Source organism: Scatophagus argus, chromosome 10, assembly GCF_020382885.2.
Source record: "Scatophagus argus isolate fScaArg1 chromosome 10, fScaArg1.pri, whole genome shotgun sequence".
Classification (NCBI taxonomy): domain Eukaryota; kingdom Metazoa; phylum Chordata; class Actinopteri; family Scatophagidae; genus Scatophagus; species Scatophagus argus.
Genome location: NC_058502.1, coordinates 2,585,057 through 2,603,307, shown reverse-complemented (window position 1 = coordinate 2,603,307; position 18,251 = coordinate 2,585,057). Strand labels below are relative to the sequence as shown.

Genomic DNA, 18,251 nt, shown 5'->3' with positions numbered 1-18,251 from the left:
AGAGGGTACTGAGTAACACCTAAAAGGCTGCCCAAGTGATAAAATGTAGCCGTTACTGAACTGACTGTGACTTTTAAGCGAAAGATCCCACCTATAGCCTCAACACACAAACAGACGTGGCTGAAAACAGATTTGATGACTGAAAATGGATGCTAATTTACATTGTGTGTACCTTTCCAAGAGCCACCAGCTGTGGTTTATTGGAATGTAGTGCTCAAATATTTTCTCATTTCTGCCCATGTGAGTGACACCAAAGCTTTAATTTTTTTTTGCTTTTTGTTTTTTAACCCAAAGGGAACACACAGCCAAACTGAGTTAGCACATATAGCAGATCACTGGTTTAGCACACAGCTGCAATGCAAAAAAACAAACAATTAAACTTCCCAAAAATTCCTAAAAAAATTTAAGGTAGGAATCAAAACAGAGATAGAATCCAGAGGGAAATAAAAGTACAACAGGTATTACTGAGAAGAAAGGATGTAACTTCTTGCTTTGCTTTTTCTTTTATACAAATGTGTGTCTGTCAGTCCGTTGTGGTTTGTTGCTGTGGAGCAGCAGGGCTACAAGACGCCCAGCGAGGAGAGCGCCAGCAGGCTGCAGTACCACAGCCAGAGCAGCGGGGGCAGCAGAGAGGCCAGGCCTGCAGGCCATCTGGAGACAGCTGCGTTTCTCAGGATGGCGTTGGACGTACTCGGACCATCTATCTGAGGGTCCTGAGAGAAGGAGACCGAGAGACAGGAACAGTTTAGTAAAGCGAGTCCCATCGAGTTATGTGACACATTTCATTTACATACAGTCATCATGTATTGGTGTTGGATGTCCCACAGCAAAATCTGGGATATTTTAATGATATCTTGATAAATTATGATAAATGTCAGAAAACCTGCCAAGCATTTTAAGTATCAGGTGCCATTATCACTTTTTCTTTTATCAACACATAACACATTAAAGACAGCCATTTTACTTTTTTGGAGCCCTGGTGATTTGCCTGGCAGCATCTCAAACCCTTCTGGAGCATAAATTGGACTGAAGGTTGCAGTTTATTTCATGCAAGCAAGTTGGGCTGGGCTGTTTAATTCAATGTATTATCACCTCTAAAAACTCTTAAATATATTCATCTGGGAAGACACAGTACGAAAACCAAAAGGTTGTTTTTATAACTGAAATGCCACAGTGGAAATTTAACAAAGTCTGTGTGTGTGTGTGTGTGCGTGTGTGTGTCTGCGTGTGCCACCATGTGCAAGTATGTGTATACAGAGCTTCAGCATTGGTCTTGCTAATAAAGCTGCAAGCTAATGGCTGGGTCATCTTCCCCAGACCTGTCCCTGCCTCCATTAAATGTCAGTCCAGTGCATAACAGTGCCTTATTATTGTACAATGACATTTACAGTGAACTTTAAAAGGCACAAGATAAGCAACAATCCCATTTCAGCCTCAAAGGAAGTATAAAGAACTGGTGCTTACAAAGGAGGCAGGGAGGATTGCCGTGGCAATCGCTGTCAGAAGGAAGTCAGAGACTTCCAACAGCGAGGTCGGTTCAGAGCTTGTGATTATTTGGTAACTTGAGCAGTTGTCATGCTGTTGTAAATAAAATTGTTTTCTGAGATAAAATGGTGAAACAAACACACAGGTTTGAAGGCGTGCAGGTTTTCACAGGCTGACTTTGATTTTTACAAACTTACAAGCACTTATTTTGGCGTCTTTTTTGTTTACTGAATATCTCCAAGTGCTTAAACCTGTGCAGCTCAAAGTTGTGCTTTTAACTGACCAGAAGTTAAAGGAGGACTAAAGTTTTCATTTTTGCCATCACACATTTTTTTTAACTCATTCTAGATGTCATCTCATGATTTCACAGTAACAGCTTTGATGAAACTCACCACACAAAAGACGCCGTCAACAGTTGAGTTTGACTTCAATTTCTGAGCCTGCAACAGAAAAACACAACAAACCACAATCCGTGTTACAACCCAATATTCATGTTTGTAGTGTCATTTTGGTAAATAAATTGGATCCAAATGAGATTATACATTTAGGAAAGTTTAAGGAGTTTCCTCAAGTTTGCTTTTTACATCACAACCGCATTTTAGCGCTCAGACAACAGTCACGCTGACACTGAGCTGAAAGTCCACAGAAGATCTGCTGCAATTAATTTGCTTTAGTCAACAACTGATGGAACAACCTGCAATCTGAAGGGACTGAAAATATTGTCAATGCAGTTACACAGCAGGTACAAACAACCTTTGGACATCAACTTTCACGCTCTGTGACAAAATTTCAGATAACCACCACATATTAGAACTGATGACTGTGCTGATCTGATCGGAAAAGCCGTTTGGAAAATAAAGCTGAATCGGGAGAAACCACAATAACCTTGGAGAGTTTACCCTGAGAGCCTGTTAAACTTTTAAAACCTGTGATATTTTCCCTCAGAGCACAGAGGGACAGTGAAACCCAGAATCTGATTTCATCTCTGAGTTATCATTCAATGGCTGTCCTGTGCTCAAACACAGCCTTTGATTTCCATGTGAGTAAATGAAGGTTAGAGGCTGCTCTGCGACGACGGCAATGACTGATGCTTTGACTGTACGTTTTAATGTAACTTTAGGACACGTTTTCCATCCACTGCCAATTTCCTCAAACTACCATATCTGCACATGGCAGCTAAGTGTTAAGACTGGGAACAGCTATGGTTATAACAAGTTAAGGTATGGTCAGGGTAACTCAACAGAGTTAGAGTCCTGCGCCCCCTCCTTGTCTACGTAGTTCCCATGTTGGTAGTCCAGACCTTAGAGAGGAGGGTCAGCAGGACATAGCTGGGCAGCACTGCACCCCATGGATATCTCAGCAACACTGCAACTGTCCTTCAAATCCTTGGAGGAGGAATTCAAGGTAACATGACAACCAGAATAACTAGAGACAAAGCTGCACAGTACAGGGACTCAAGTGGACTGGAGGTGGCCAAAACGGGGAACCACTGAAGACTGGCAGGAAGTGGAGGCAGGGCTGCAACACAAGAGGCTGGTGGGACTGGTCACACAAGCCTGAGCTGGGCTAAGATCCTTGACACCATGAGAGGGCGCCACCTTCGGGAGGAGGTGAGAACAGGAATGGACAGGAGGAGAGTGACTTGGGCTGAGCCACACCGCATCCAATTTTTCATCAAGGCAGTGTATGAAGTGCTTATGACCTGATGAAATCTGCTCACATGACTGAAAAACGATGACCTTATTTCTCCAGCTTTACAATTATCGCATACGGAAAAAATAAATACAATCAACCGACGAAGAATGAAAAAAAAACATGACATTTCTTCACCGATGCTGCATCACATTGGCAATCTTCATTCTCTTCTGTGTCTTTACTCATATCACTGATTACCACGTGTTGATTGCAAGCCCATGATGAGTTGATTTGCAATGCAGGCCGTGTAATCAACATCTAAACTTGTCATATTTTTGTTCTGTATATGGTAAATTAAGCACCTGAGTTTGAGTTTGATACTTTGTGCAGGAGACTGTGGCTTAAGAGAAGATTTTCTCCTTTGACTCTAATGACTTGCATACTGCATGTCTGTATGTATCGGGACAGATGCTGGGAGCGAACTCCAGTTTAGGCTTCGGGGTATTTATGTGTGTGTGTGTGTGTGTGTGTGTGTGTAGACGTGACAGAATAATAAATGGCTCCAGTATACAGTATTGTGAATGCGACCAAAAATAGGGATGTACAGGATGTAGCGGGCATGGTAATACGGAAAGTGAGAAACTGTATGCTGCTATTACACCTGTGCTTCAGCACTAAATGAAAAAAAAAAAAAAAAAAAGAAGTTGCCAAAGCTCGGGTGGAATGATGCCTATAAATCATGGTGTATTTACAGGCCTCTGCATAAAGACCCGAACAGAGGGACAAGCCAAGAATTTCAAGTATCAGAAAATATAAGTGGTTGTATGTAGTCATTGTAAGGAACGCAATAACAAAAGACTACTTACATCAGTTTGTGTTCCATGATGAGGTCCCATCTGTGTTTCGAGTCGTTGTATAAAAGTATTAAACATTTTCACGTCTCAGGCAGAAACACTGAGAGATCATACTGATAATAAACTTTTACAGCTTGTCTCTAAAGTCTGAAATCCTGAGGGCTTTTTGATTGTTTCACAGCAAAACATTTGGAAATTCAGATTATCTAAATGTGGATTTAAAATGCAGATTCCATTTAGAAGCAGGGCTCCGTCTGCCACTGCACTTCTTTTATTAACTGTTATAGCATCTCCACTGTGATTCAAAACAAATACAGTAGCTTAGGAGCTGATTTTTTAGAATTCATCTGTTGCACAATTTGCTTGTGAGTACACGTATATGAAAATCATAAAAAAAACCTCAGCATGCCCTAGAAGTGTCTAAGAATATTAAACAAGTCCGAGCCTTATTGCAAATTCAAAAAAAATTTGGATGTCAACAAATTCAAATATGTACTCCTGCCTTGTGTCCATGTGTTCTGGATTTGCCTAATACCTGCCTGTTCTGAAAAGTCACATTAGCATGTGGTGCATTTCCATATTTGTTGAGGGCACTTCCTGCCTGCATTGGAGTCAACTATATTCATAAGAACAGGCTGATGGAGCCCTGGGGCTTGCAAACCCTGTGTATGTATGCCTCTGCTCTGGCATCTGTGTGTATGTTGTTTTATCTGTGGTGGTTTTGCTGTGAGCCCAGATAGCTCTGTTGTGTGATTAAAAAAGGAAAAGCGGTCCTTCTGCTCTTTTAATTTCCTCTAAATCCCCAAGAGGGAGATGACAAAGGAAGCTTTTCCTCACTTTGCTGTGTGTTCACGTGACATAAAGACAACGCAAAGGAAAAAAATAACAAGACTACGAGTCTACAGCCGTGCTAACGGCTCTGTGATGCAGTGCTATGAGCTAAATGATACACACAAGTATGATCTTTGTGATTAGCATTTGATAATCGGCCTAAAAAACAAAGCATAGCTGAAGCTGATGGGAATGGCATTATTCTGCAGGCGTTTGGTCATAAATCAGAGTGCTGGACAAATTGAAATGCTGACCTGATGATGGTGACAGATAAAAAGTCAGAGGACTGCCAAAGTCAGAAGGATGAACCATGAATGTGCACTGAATTTTAATCCAACATGTCTAGAAGATGTTTCATAGGATAAAATGAAAACTTTGTACTCCTGGTGGCACTGGGGGAAAAAAAAGGGTGAGGTGATCATCAGGCATGAGTTTTCGTCCTCTGGGCACCAAATTTCATGGTTGTCCAGCCAATGGGAGTCAACATATTTCATTAAAAGCCAAAAATGTCAACTTGCTGGTGGTGTCAGAGGATCATCAAAGTCAGCAGGATTCGTGATATGGGAGGCACAAATGTTATTTTACAAAATTTCAGGGCAATCTATCCAATAGTTGATATTTCAGTCAGATCCAGACAGCTGAGTGAGCGAGACTGACTTCCCTCGAGTAAGAACTACAGTCTCAAGATATGGAAGACAAAAGAGAAAACTGGATCTTCTCTAATTTAGTTTGAAGCTTGTGGTCAAAAGCACTTTCCTTGTGCTGCCTAAACATTCCATGAGAGAGTCGAACTTGATCTGAGAACACTGACAAAAGGGAAGATGGAGGCCACACAAGACTCTTCCAGCTGGTTACACCTTCCACTTCTTTCTCTCCACTGCTTCTTTTCCTTCAAGCCGAGATAAACACAACGCTGTAAGTGTTGTTGCGCTGTCATTTGCTGGAAGTGGAGATGTTCTGAGCCACTGGTTAATGGTTATTATTCTGTGTGTGTGTGTGTGTGTGTGTGAGAGAGAGAGAGAGAGATCAATGAGGAGAGTGCAGTGGATCTTCTCATGGGTCTGCCCCCCCCCTCCCCCAAGTGTGTCATTACAAAAGTGTGGCCTGCCTTGATGCGTAGATACACACACAAAATCATACACGCATGCAAACACACTCCAATATACTGAGGGAACAAACACACACACACACAGAGACACTGGAAAAGCGGTTTACCCCACTCTCTCATTAAGTAGTACTTGACGTTCTATCAGAGCAGTGCCAACAGCATGCATGCACCAGTACGCTACCAAAGCTCATTATCAGTACAGACTGTGCATACAGTACGTGTGTGTGTGTGTGTGTGTGTGTGTGTGCCAGCAAGTGAGTGCATTCGCATTTGTGTATATGGGCACAAGTGTATAATTGCATCTATCTACAATACCTGTGTGTGTACACCAGATTTTGTTCCTCAGGTGTAGGAGGTTGCACAGAAGTCAACATTGTGTTTGTGAGACTCTCACAAACACAATGTTAGTTTTCAAATGTTACATGATGTCAAACATAACTTCACCATACATGGATTATCATATAAGAGTAAGCTGCATATACACAGATTTAGCAGTAAACTGAAGTCTGTTCTTGATCATTGGCTGATGAATTTACTTTGATTTTACCAGCTGGTCTTAAAGCCAACTTTAGGGCTGCATTAATTGATATCTGTGTATTAACAGTGAAGATCTGTGGTGTGAGATGAGTTGCTAAAAGTGACAAAGCCACTGAGAATTATTCCACAGCTCTGCAGAGAATTTTATCATCTTTCAGCTCAGTGATTTGGATTTGGTTTTACATTTTTTGTTTCCAGCAAAATTGGCAGCAGCTTTGAGCATTAAAGCCCTGATGAAACCAACACCATTGCAGATAAAGTTAGCGTCTATCGAGTGAACATAATGGTGCCAGCAGATAAAGATCCTCAAGTTATGAGACGATGGAGACCAAAACAGAGTTAAAAACAAGAGTGAATTTAAATGCAGATTTGTGTCTGACTTTGTCAACTGCCACATTTTCAGTCATTTCAATAAAGTGATAATATGTCGATGTTGTGTTTTCATCTTGTTCTACTGCCCCAAGATGACAATTAATACTGCTTTAAAATCTGGAAAGCCAAAAACTGAATTCTGATAAGTAACACAGGATGTTGCTATTTCTGATCACGTTCAAATAATGAACACACAAGTGCCTGATTACATGTTCATATATTTGCAGAATGAGCCTTTAAAGCCTTAGCATAAGCAAAGCTCTGGTGTGCAGTAAGAAAAATAATTCAGAAACTCAGAAACCGTAACAACATAAACATAAAAATGCGAGCTTTATGGCTACAATTGTTGTTTTAAAGAGGACATAATTAAGGTGGACTTCAGTTTGAAATTCATGGGGGGGATTTTCAGTAAACATGGGTAAAAAATAACTTCAGTGATTTTATGATGCTTCATCGAATTGCAGTATTATTACAAGTGAAATGGCTCATCGCCCTGCTGGTAATGACAGTATTATCCCAACTTCCTCCCTGACCCAGGAGGAGCCCATCACCGGTCCTCAGGATTGCTGCTTGTCATCCATCTGTTTCATCAGCCAGATAACTGTTGTTCCTGCAGAGCAGGAGTGGCTGCTTCAGCGGAGAAAATACTGCAGCCAGAACGTGACACAGCCACGCCCGCTAAAGTCAAGATGTTATGGCTAACACAGCAAACAGCTGCCTACCTTCACATCGAGCAGACACAGAGTAACATTACCATCAAATATCATTGGTCATAAATCTAATATTTACCCTCCTTTTAGCTCTTGTTTGGTCTCCATCAACACCTGAGAAAAATCTCCACTTTCTCCACTAGCCAGTTGTTAACAATGGCTGTTATCTACACCTTGATTTGGTTTTACTTTATTTGTAGTATTTGATTCACTTGACATATTTGGTATTGAGACAACAGTGGATAAACAAGTGGAGCTTGCCTGAGAGTAAAAAGATGACAGAAAGCCAGAGGATGAAGAGCCAGTCAGGCATGCAACAGAAACAGGCAAACAGACTGGCAGCAAGATAGCTATAGATGAACAGACACTGATGATATATGGATAGTGAGACTGACAGAAAAGCTCAGAAAGATCAGCAGGTCAGATGAAGAGCATTGGTCAGAAACTTGATCCTTCTGTAAAAACTTTCTTTCTCCACAGAAAATAAATCAAGTTTTGGAAACGTTTTCATGCCGCAGGATTAGATTTGTCCCCAGACTGGCTTGAAGCCTTGAACCTCCGAACATACTTGTCCCCCCGAATCCAAAACTAGCTTGTGTGTGTGTGTGTGTCCGTCTAACCTGTAGGCTGCCACAGAAGTGGTAGATGCCAGGGTCTGTGTTGATGTGGTTGTCGATGGTGTTGGGGTTGCGTTCACGGCTCCTTTGGTAGGGGGTGGTGGTGGATGTGGTGGTCTGGACAGGGGACATCGGCTGCCACACTCCCACATCTGTCCCATTCCCAAAGGCCTGAATAGCGTTTCCTACAGAGGGAAAGACACAGACAGAAGTAATTAGCCATGAACAACTAGAACACCGAAAAAGTTAGCAAAGAAATAAAACAAGATAATTTAAACTTGCTAAGCAGTAGTTTACTACAGGGGAATTCACTACAGCCTTTTTTTACACCCACAGCATCCTTCACTTCAACACACATCATAGAATCGCACCAGAAAAAGGGCAAAGAATAGCGTGTCGTTCCATCACTGCAGGTTGGACCTGGGATTGGTAACTCCTGCAAAGTCATTTGAGCTGTACGGGACAGACGACTACACCCTTTTCCACTGAAGACAAAAGGCAGACGTTAGTGGGTTTTTTGTCCCGTGCAAAAGGAGGGTTTTCCACACCTGCCGTGATCTAAACCCACGTGGAGACACAGATATCTTTCAGAATAAGCAAGTTTAAAAGCAGTTTACCTTCAAGTGCATCACTTGGTGAGCCTGACTTTGAGACATGCTGAGCTGGTGAATAATTAGTTTGCTCCACTAGAAACACAACGTTGTAATTCCAAGCAGATCACTTTAGCACCAAGCTGGTCTGGATCTTATCATGAATCACATGCTTGCTAGTCCCCATGTTAAAATAAAACTTTATATTGCAGCGGCGTAAAACCACAATTAAAGGTGAGTTAGAAGGTACTTAAATTTTGTTATCACTTCGCTCCATTATAAATTCACCACACAGTCAAAAGCCTGAATGCTGATGTGGCTATTTACCATTAGAGTCCATTAGTGGCCCTATTAATAGCGTTCTATGGCTTTGATGTAAAAGACACACACACACACACACACACACACACATCAGAGGAAAGCTGAGCCTTACAGAGCTGCAGCCTGAACGTAATGATATTCTTCCCTCCAACAGCGAAACAATGACCCTGATACTGTGGTGAAGGAAGGGAGAGCTGCTCTGCATAACGACACTTTAACCCCACTCAAACATTCACGCATACATGTGCAAAGACACATGATTATGTCCCCACGAAGATCAGCACATACTCATATTGTTGGATGGGGTCAAATATAAAAACAACACCATTGAAAAAACAGTAGTATTGTCAACACAGCTGTTTCACATAAACAATTTTATTGAAAATTGTGTTTAAAAGTAACTGCATGCATGGACAACCCTTCAGATGAGATTTCATACAGCAAAAACCAGAAACTGTTTTGCCACTCGATATATAAGATGTAGGCAGTATTCAAAAGGAACAATCAATAAATAAATATAAACTTTGCAAGCACAAGCTGTAATTCATCTGTATCTGATGGCAATAAAACATGTGCTCATACAGAGCTTCCAATGGCAGCTCTCATTAGCACATCTGTCTTCTGTTCCTCTCTCGGCACAGATACTCCAGACATCTTGGGCAATTCTTTCTATTGAATTATAAGCATTCATTCAAAGACTTTGGCTTATGAATGTCTGCTTGAAAAAATATTCTGCCTTTGAACAAGTTGCTGGCACCAGCTTGAATTGTTCTGCTTCTGGATGGTATATTTATTTAATCTTTTTTTATTTTTTTTTAAATCAAGCAGTCCCAATTCTATAAAGTAAACAGTCAACATTGGTTTCTTCATTTCAATAACTGCAATATTTCCAAACTTAACTAAGTGGATTTAGATGTCCCAACCTCAGAAGACAGCAGATCAGAAAAGTTTTCTTGCTAATGTTTTGGTATGCAGACTTATTGAGTAAACAGTGAAGTTGTGAGTCTCTCTGGATTTTTCAGTTGTGGCATCCTGAAGCCATAAAGTTGCACTGCAGGGCCGAGGGAGCACCTGCTGCAATGCTGCCAACATTCATCCTGCAGATGTTGAAAACTGTGAAGGATGACTGATAGCGGTTATTTCTCCAGTCACTGACTTTCCCTCGTCTCCTTATGGTCTTTTCTGAAAGCGCCCGTGGCAGCGTTCCCTAATTCCTGCTGACCTAGTTCAACATATTTCCTGGAGCAAAGGAAACCAGGGGATTCTCAGGGCGTGCTTGGCATCTCAGCAGGTCAGAATTAACTTCAGCATCTTCTGACAGGTAGCCATTTGAATACTGTGATTTTCTTAGGTTAAATTAAGGCTACCTTGACAGCTGATCCAGCTGCCCAGATGTCAAGAAAAAGACATCTAGTGTGCATGTACAGGTTTTTGTTGGACTTGTGTTTGGACAGACTTTTTATACACAGTATGGTCTCACCCTACTCTTTCTTCCATTCCCCCTGCGGAAGAGGCTTCTGTTTAAACTCATCCTGACCTAGAAAGAACCTTTGAGTTAGTTCCACTATGCACATTTAATAAACGTGACTATTAATCTTGAACTAAGAAGAGACTCCCTCACTTCATCTGCCTTGCCGAATCGACCTCTCGTTATAACAGACATCCCAAAAGGTGGAGAGACTTCTTCTCTGTCTCTCACAATAACAACAGACTAACAACAGAGGAAATTTATGACAATGTTTTGATGATCAGTGATGAAAAATGTAAATGTGTATGTATCTTATTTATGACAAGTTAGTTCAGTATATTGTATACATTTCTCTGGGAAGGGGTTTAAGTTAGAGCAAATAATGGCAACTGGAACAAATATCTAATATTAATAAAAGTGCTTAATTTTATTTCCTCGATATACTTAGCACTTTTAGTCATTCTAGAAAAAAATATGTCTGAAATGCTGCCGACTTGTGCTGGAATTAATATCTGAGACACAATAATCAGCACAAAGTAACTCATTGTCGTCAATATCCTGCAGCCCTGATATGTGCGGCTCCGCTCATGAGTGTGCATGTGCATATTTAATTTTTGCTTATGCGTGCATGCATGTGATTATGTGGCTGGTAGCTTTGTGTCAAGACAGCAGAAGGCTGATGAGCATATTGCAAGTGTTGATGGGCTCTTTCCTGGCTCCTCTGTCTCTTCACCTAAGGCTTAATTAGACTCACAGCACAGTGACCGTATGTGTAAAACAGTTTGCAACTCAAATTAGGCCTCAGGATGTCGGAAGTGCACATGTGCTTCATTAATTCTTGTTTAAAATACAATAGAAAACATTAAGTTTCTATCTGGTGCCTGCCTGACACCTCTGTTCATTGTCCTCTCCATTATTCCAAATCAAATGAATTTCCTTTGTACATGTGAAAGCTTAAAATAGGTCTCAAATCAGCTATTACAGAAACACAAAATTACAAAACAAAATGCAAAACAAATCCTCTCTAAAAACACTGACAAATCCAATTATACGAAATATGCATTTTTATTTTCACTTTGTATTCGACACCACACTGTCAGCATCAGAACTGGGTTTGATCACGAGCTTTGCAGTACAACAAAATAACTCATTATATTAGATGAAAACTAAAACCTTTTGTGCACTTTAACTCAAACACAACATCAGCACACCAGCTGACATGAACACATATAATTAGCACGGACACATGGACACATGCAACCTGACAAACCTGCTGCTTGTGGTTTCACCCCACACTACTTCAACAAGTCAAAGTATGATTTTGAGGTCAGAGTTCTGATCTTTGGATAATAAGCTCAATGACAGAGAACTTTCCTCAATAAAGATTCAGTGGCACCTCTGCTACTGTTTACTCAGGATACATAAAACTACTTCGCAGCTACTGCAGACTGAACAAACTGTGATATACAAAGTACAGTATATGACGCATTAGGGTTTTACTTTCCCAAATCAAACAACCACTTAATTGCACGCATGCTGTACTTCTACACAACCTTAACCTCATCACTGATAATTTATTTAGCCCACTTGGGTTTTATAATGTGAATCACAGAGGGTTTAAAGGAAAACAAGCCACAAGGGCAAGGAGCACACTAAAATGCTTAAGGTGTTGTAAAAGTGTCTTATTAATTCTTTCTAAATGTAACTCGATGGTCTCTTGGGATCTGCTGCTGCTTCTACAAACAATCACCTGCTCTGGGAATAAATGACATCAATATGTGAAACCATCTTAGCAGACCATCGCCTCATAGCAACCATTCATACCTGCTTGTTATCTTTTTTAAAAAGCCTAAAAGCAAGTGTTAACCCTCCATGACCGAACCGAATGCTTTCCCAAAATATTTTTCAAGGTCTTAATCCACAAAAAAATAAAAACATACTGACGCTTTTAAAGCAGCAAACAAATATTCATTTAACCTTCATTAATGCAAACATTACTGTGCATTTGAACAGGATATCATCACACCACTGCAGCGGAGCCGATATGTGCGTAAGCAGTACGACTGTGCCCCTCACAGATGTCTACATTAACACTTTATCTCACTTTGCATGTACAAAGTCTGTTGTAATACCAGAATTATTACCATGTTGGATGATGTGACCTTTGCATATTCAGTACATACTCCGGAGATGAGGAGGCATCACGCTGGAAAGGCTTTGAATACATTATGGCTCCCGTATTTTTCTTGAGAATATTAAATCATTGGTTCCCAAGCTGAGGGTGGGGACCCCACCAAAAGGTCACAGGAATTACATGACAACAGTTTTCTGGTGTTTTTTGCTTTGAATTACTGAACATTTGTTCCTTTTAAGGCCTCTGAAAAGTACTCAAAACGGGAATAACAACAGTCTTTACTCTTTGTTTGATTTGGTCATAATCTATAGACATATAACTTTTCATAATAGCTTGTAAGTAAATATGGTTTAATTTTAAAGGGTCAAGAGCCATGTTAGAGGATGCTTCTTTACTGAAATGTGTCAGAGTGTGACATGTAAGTAAAGAGGAGCCATTCGTCTTGCTTCCATCTCTAAACAATAGAGCATCTAAAGTGCAGCATGAGAACAGAAAGTCCTCTCTCCTCCATATTTTCTCCGTCTGTCTGTCTCTCATGTAGTTTCTCTCTAGTCATGACTCTGTAGCCGGCGTGTGTCAGAGCTGTCTGTTCCAGTTACTGCTGAGCAAACTTAATGAGAGCAGAAAGAGGAAGAGGATGAAAGGAGGGACATGGAGACAGAGAGATGGTATGCACAGAAAGAAGTGAGCTGAAGCAAGAGAACAAGTGAGAGGAAGAGGTAGTAATGGTCAGACAAGAGTGCATTGAAGAAAGACAGAGAGAACAGAACTACATCTATTAATGGAAAATCAGAGATGGCATATTCCCTCACTTTGCCCTTTGCTCGTCCCCCTAAAGTTAAAAGAAAAAATAACGGTTGTATAGAGAAAGTGCTTGTTCTAACCCACATTAACCCCCTCTGATCCTGCAATTCTTACTCTGACACGCTTGAGCACACACACACACACACGTGAAATCATTCAAACATGAAGAGGCAAAAGGTATGTACTGTACAATACATTTCTCACACATACACTGAGGGAGAAATACACCGCGGTGCTAACATGTAGGCTCACGCACGCACACACACACACACACACACACACACACGCGCACACACACACACGCACGCACACACACAAACAAGCTGAGTGAGGCTGCCCTTATTATCTATGGCAGACCAACCTTGTTAACCCTGATTGGTAAAAAGACAACAGAGCAGAGAAAACAAGAGGAGGGAGGGGAAAAGATGATTGAAGAGGGGAAGGAGGGGGAGACAATGAAAAGAGAGAAGAGCTGGAGAAAATGAGGCTGCATCTTGTTGCTGTTTTCTCATCTGGTAACTGTCACTCTGATGGAGGAAAATCAAACCGCCCACTTTGCTGAAACATAAGCAGCAACTTTTGGTCATTATTTTGAAAACACAACATTTTTCAGATCATAGGAACAGTTTAGGAACACGCTGATCGACTGATTATCTGATTCTGGTGTACTGTAGTTAATTGCTCCAATACCCTAATTGATCATTAATAAGGCAACTGAGGGCCTTGGCAGAGGAAAATCTGTAAATGAACACGTAGTGATCACAGTCATTATTAAACATGTTAATAGCAAGCTGATTGAACCTAATTCATCACTCTGGCAAACTTTCACTTCAGGACAGACTCAGGACAGAAGAGATGTCCTCAGGCAAAACATCATCTAGTGTGTCCAAAAGGGCAACCTCTGAGGCTGAAGAGCAAAGAAACAGAAAATCCTCAAAGGGCAACAAGAGACTGGCTCCAAAAGTACGTCAATCCCCATAGACCCTTATGTTAAAATGCTCAACTTTACAGCAGAAATAAATGTGTTTACAGCCTGGTACAAAAATGGTTTTGGTCTCCAGAGTTGATTTCCCTGTTGGTGAGAACTATACGTTGGAGAGATTTTCATATTACTCATGAATTCTGGACAAGCTCGCCTCAGCCACCTCATCTCTCAGCCGTGTTTGTAATGTTGGTGCCTTTTGGTGAATGTATGAGGTTCTGATGTCTCTACCCTCTGGCATTTTATTTAAGCAAATAGAGCAAATGTAAGATCCTGTTGCACTTTCATTCAGACATGGGTTCAACCATTTTATCAAGCTTGAATCCAATCAAATCCCAATATAAAATCTAAATCCATTTAAATCTCTTATTCAATCTATCTGGGTTCAGCTTCCAAAACTGTAAGCCACTATTATAGTGAAGGATAACCTGAAAGTCAAACAGGGAGATGCCTTAAACTCAGGTAAAACAAACACTGGCTACACTGAATCATGGTTCTGTTGGTCTGAACTGCATAAACTGTGCACTTAGGAGTAGTAGTAGTTGTACGAGTAGTAGCAGTGTAGTACTCCTTTTTCTCATACATGATCTTTGTCAGAGGTCAGACTGCCTGCTAACCAGAATTTATTTTGGCTTTTGGTCAAGTTATTTATGAAATCAGTGACAGCTGATCTGCCATTTCAACCAGTGGGAGTGGCAATCAAGCACAGACTAAGAACTAAAGGTCTACAACCTGAAGAGAGAAAAGATTCAATAAGAGACCTGGAAGCCTACGTGCTTTGTGAATGCAGCCATTTCATCAACCTGAAATGGCCATTGAGACCGAACCCAAACTGCCACACTTTGTTATTTTGGCTGAGACAATAGATGCTTTCACATGATAGCCCAGACGCAATTAAAGCCAACGGTTTATTGGCAGACAGTTTATTAATATGGTAATTCACATGAGGGTCACTTGTGTTTCATTAGCTAATCAGTTGGGATGAACGCAGATCTTTTAATTTGTAAAGGATTCAATTATGTCAAAACTCCAAAGATCTTGCACTAAATCTGTTTCCATCCAATCAAGTCTACTAGATTTCAGTAGCCATCCTCCAAGGGTATGTGATTACAGACATTCATCCAGCTGTCCTTGAACGAAATGCGCTCTTTATGACCCTGCATTCTGACCTCTGCACAGGAATCGATGAAGAATCACATTACACTTACACTGTATTGCTGAGGACGGCAGCAGGCTGATTGACACTGAGTGTACTACCAAAACAAAGGGAGCGGAATTAGCTAAGATTACAGAGAAACACAATGAATTTGGCTCGTATCTCCACAGCTCGGTAGAAATGTCCCGCAATTTATTAATCTTGGCTGGTAATAGGTGTGTGGGATAGAGACAGGACAGACAGTGTGTGTGTGTGTGTGTGTGTGTGTGTGCTTGTATGTGTTTGAGCGGGGTTGTTAATTAAAGTCGATGCGTAAGAGGGCTGGAGGTAAAAGCCGCTTTCTGTCAGAGATCTGGAGCAGCAGTTATGCTACAGCTTTTAGGCACACACAAACCAACACAGACATACACACATTCAGGCACTGTGGTGCAATATGACTGTGTTCTCCACAATGCAGAGGGATAACAATGCAAGCATGGCAATGGGATATATTTGGTTAGAAGGAGAGACCGGGAGAAGGAGAGACGGGAAAAGAAAAGAGGGTAAAAAAGAGCAAAATAGCAGAGCAGAGTGGATGAAAATAGAAAGTAAGAGAAGAGAATTCAGAGGAACAGATAAGACGGAAACATAACAGAACAGAAGGGAAGGAAACAGAATAGTCAGACAGCAGCTGGGCAGAGGGATAACTTACGGAGGCAGGTGTTCTCTGTGAAAAACTCGGTGAACTTGTCACACTCGTCCTTGTTGTTGCCACTGTTGCTGCAGTCGCAATACGGAGAGACGCTGATCTTGGGCGAGCGCAGGTAGTTGGGAGTCATCACGGTACCTGCAGCATGTGGGATGGATGGATTTTTAATTTGTGCATTCATACGTTCTTGTTTTAGTAAGAAATTTGACCCATGATCAAACGCTCTCTGCAAATTGTTACTGTCAGGAAAGAACTCCAATATGCTGCTGACTGAAGAATATTTAAACCTGTTAAGACTCAAGTTATCATCCTCCATCTGTGTTTAAATCACAAGTGCCATAATGAGAAAGTGAAATCACTGTTACTTCTATTTCTCTTTCTCTCCGCCCTGCGTACAGGAGTAATGCAGTGTGGTGGAGTTTCTGCAGGAAGCAGAATGCAGAGAAGCTGGAGTAAAGAATAGGCTTTCTCTCTGCAAGGGAAAGTAAATAGCTTCAGTCAGTGATTTCTCACTCTCCCAATGGATTGTTCCCTTGTGCTGGCTGCGCTCCAGAACAGGCCTTTTTGTTTTGCAGTAGGCAGAATGAATTGGTGCTGTGCGGTCAGTATGTGCATGTGTGGTCTGAGAGGACCACTGGTGGAAAGTAACAAAGAATATTTACTCAAGTACTTCAGTACAAATTACAAGTACTTGTACTATGAGCATTTTCTTTTCATGCCACTTTCTAGTTTTGGATTACTAAATCTCAGAGGCTCATTTTGTACTTTTTACTTCACTACATTCAAACGACAGTTTCAGTTACTAGTTAACAGGACATGTTGCCACTGTTTCCATTGTTCATTAGAAACGTGTGAGCGCAAATTTCTCCAAGGCCAAGTTGACTGGCAGATGAAAAAAGGCCACGCCACAGAGACCTGGAAGAAATGTCAAGATCAGGCTGACCAATTACAATTAAGTGCACATGTGAACTCACCAATCAGACCCGAGTATGCGAGGAGGCAGTCTGCGTAGTTCTCCTTCAGACAGCCTGACAGCGAGCGAGGCTCCGGCTGGCAGTTGACAAAGAAATCAGCCAGTCGTGACCTGCAGCACACACACATCCAAAAACATTTCAGAGCCAAATATGATTACAGCTCCAATAGACTTTATATGAGAAATTCAGATGGCCAATGTGCCTGGAATGTGCAGCAAAATGCTCAGTCCAAATGAGTGAGAACTGGAAGTCATTTCTCTCAATGCAATTAGCCTTCTTAATGGCTGCCTTCAGTGGAGCAAGATGACCCTCTTACGTATGCTGGCTGGTTTATATCCTGGAATGAAGGAGGCTAAGGGCAATTCTCCACCTAGTCTGTTCTGTTTCATTTACTGCCTTCATAAATGTTTGTTTACACTTTTGCCACAGGTGCAGTGGCATGTGAAATTGAAATGGAGTTTGGATTCTCCAGGAATTCACCATTTCAAGTTAGATTGAGTGTGATATAGTAGCACTCTGACACAAAGCAAAAACTTCTAATATCACTTCTGGAATGTAACATCTTCATGGAAAAGTGACTTTTCTCTCACTTTCTATTGTGTGCTCGCAGATTTTGGCCACCACTCATTTTAGTAACATTAATATTTAACTCAGAATAATACTGTGGTAATTGTTGAGATATTTTAACAGTAAGAACAGTGGACAAAAGCTGAACAGACAGACAGATCCTGCTAAATTTTTCACTTTTGCTTTTGGTTTCTCATTAAAATAAATAAGCACAATTGTATTGATTTAAATAATACCCTTTAAAAGATATTATTAAATGACCGATAACCTGAGTGAATATGTGACAGCTTGTGTTCTTGCATCGCTGGGTGCTACATCTCAGTTATAAAGTCGGTGACTAAAATGGTGTCATGGAAAATAGGAATTATGGCCCAAAATAAAAGCAAGGTAGAATTAAAGTAAGATAACAAAAATAAAC

General features: G+C 41.0%; 1 protein-coding gene across 4 annotated transcripts in view; it reads right to left on the bottom strand.

The window, feature by feature from the left end:
- Window positions 1-273: 273 nt before the first annotated feature.
- The window catches only part of gfra1a (gdnf family receptor alpha 1a), an 81,415-nt gene continuing 63,437 nt past the window's right edge, over window positions 274-18,251 (bottom strand). For all 4 annotated transcript variants that reach the window (XM_046401619.1, XM_046401620.1, XM_046401617.1 and 1 more), the window contains 5 exons: window positions 17,267-17,376; window positions 16,296-16,430; window positions 8,153-8,334; window positions 1,878-1,925; window positions 274-713 (listed from right to left, as the gene is read on the bottom strand). In XM_046401619.1, coding sequence (XP_046257575.1) covers window positions 561-713; window positions 1,878-1,925; window positions 8,153-8,334; window positions 16,296-16,430; window positions 17,267-17,376 — 628 coding nt within the window. In that variant the 3' untranslated portion in view covers window positions 274-560. The remainder of the gene's footprint in view (window positions 714-1,877; window positions 1,926-8,152; window positions 8,335-16,295; window positions 16,431-17,266; window positions 17,377-18,251) is intronic.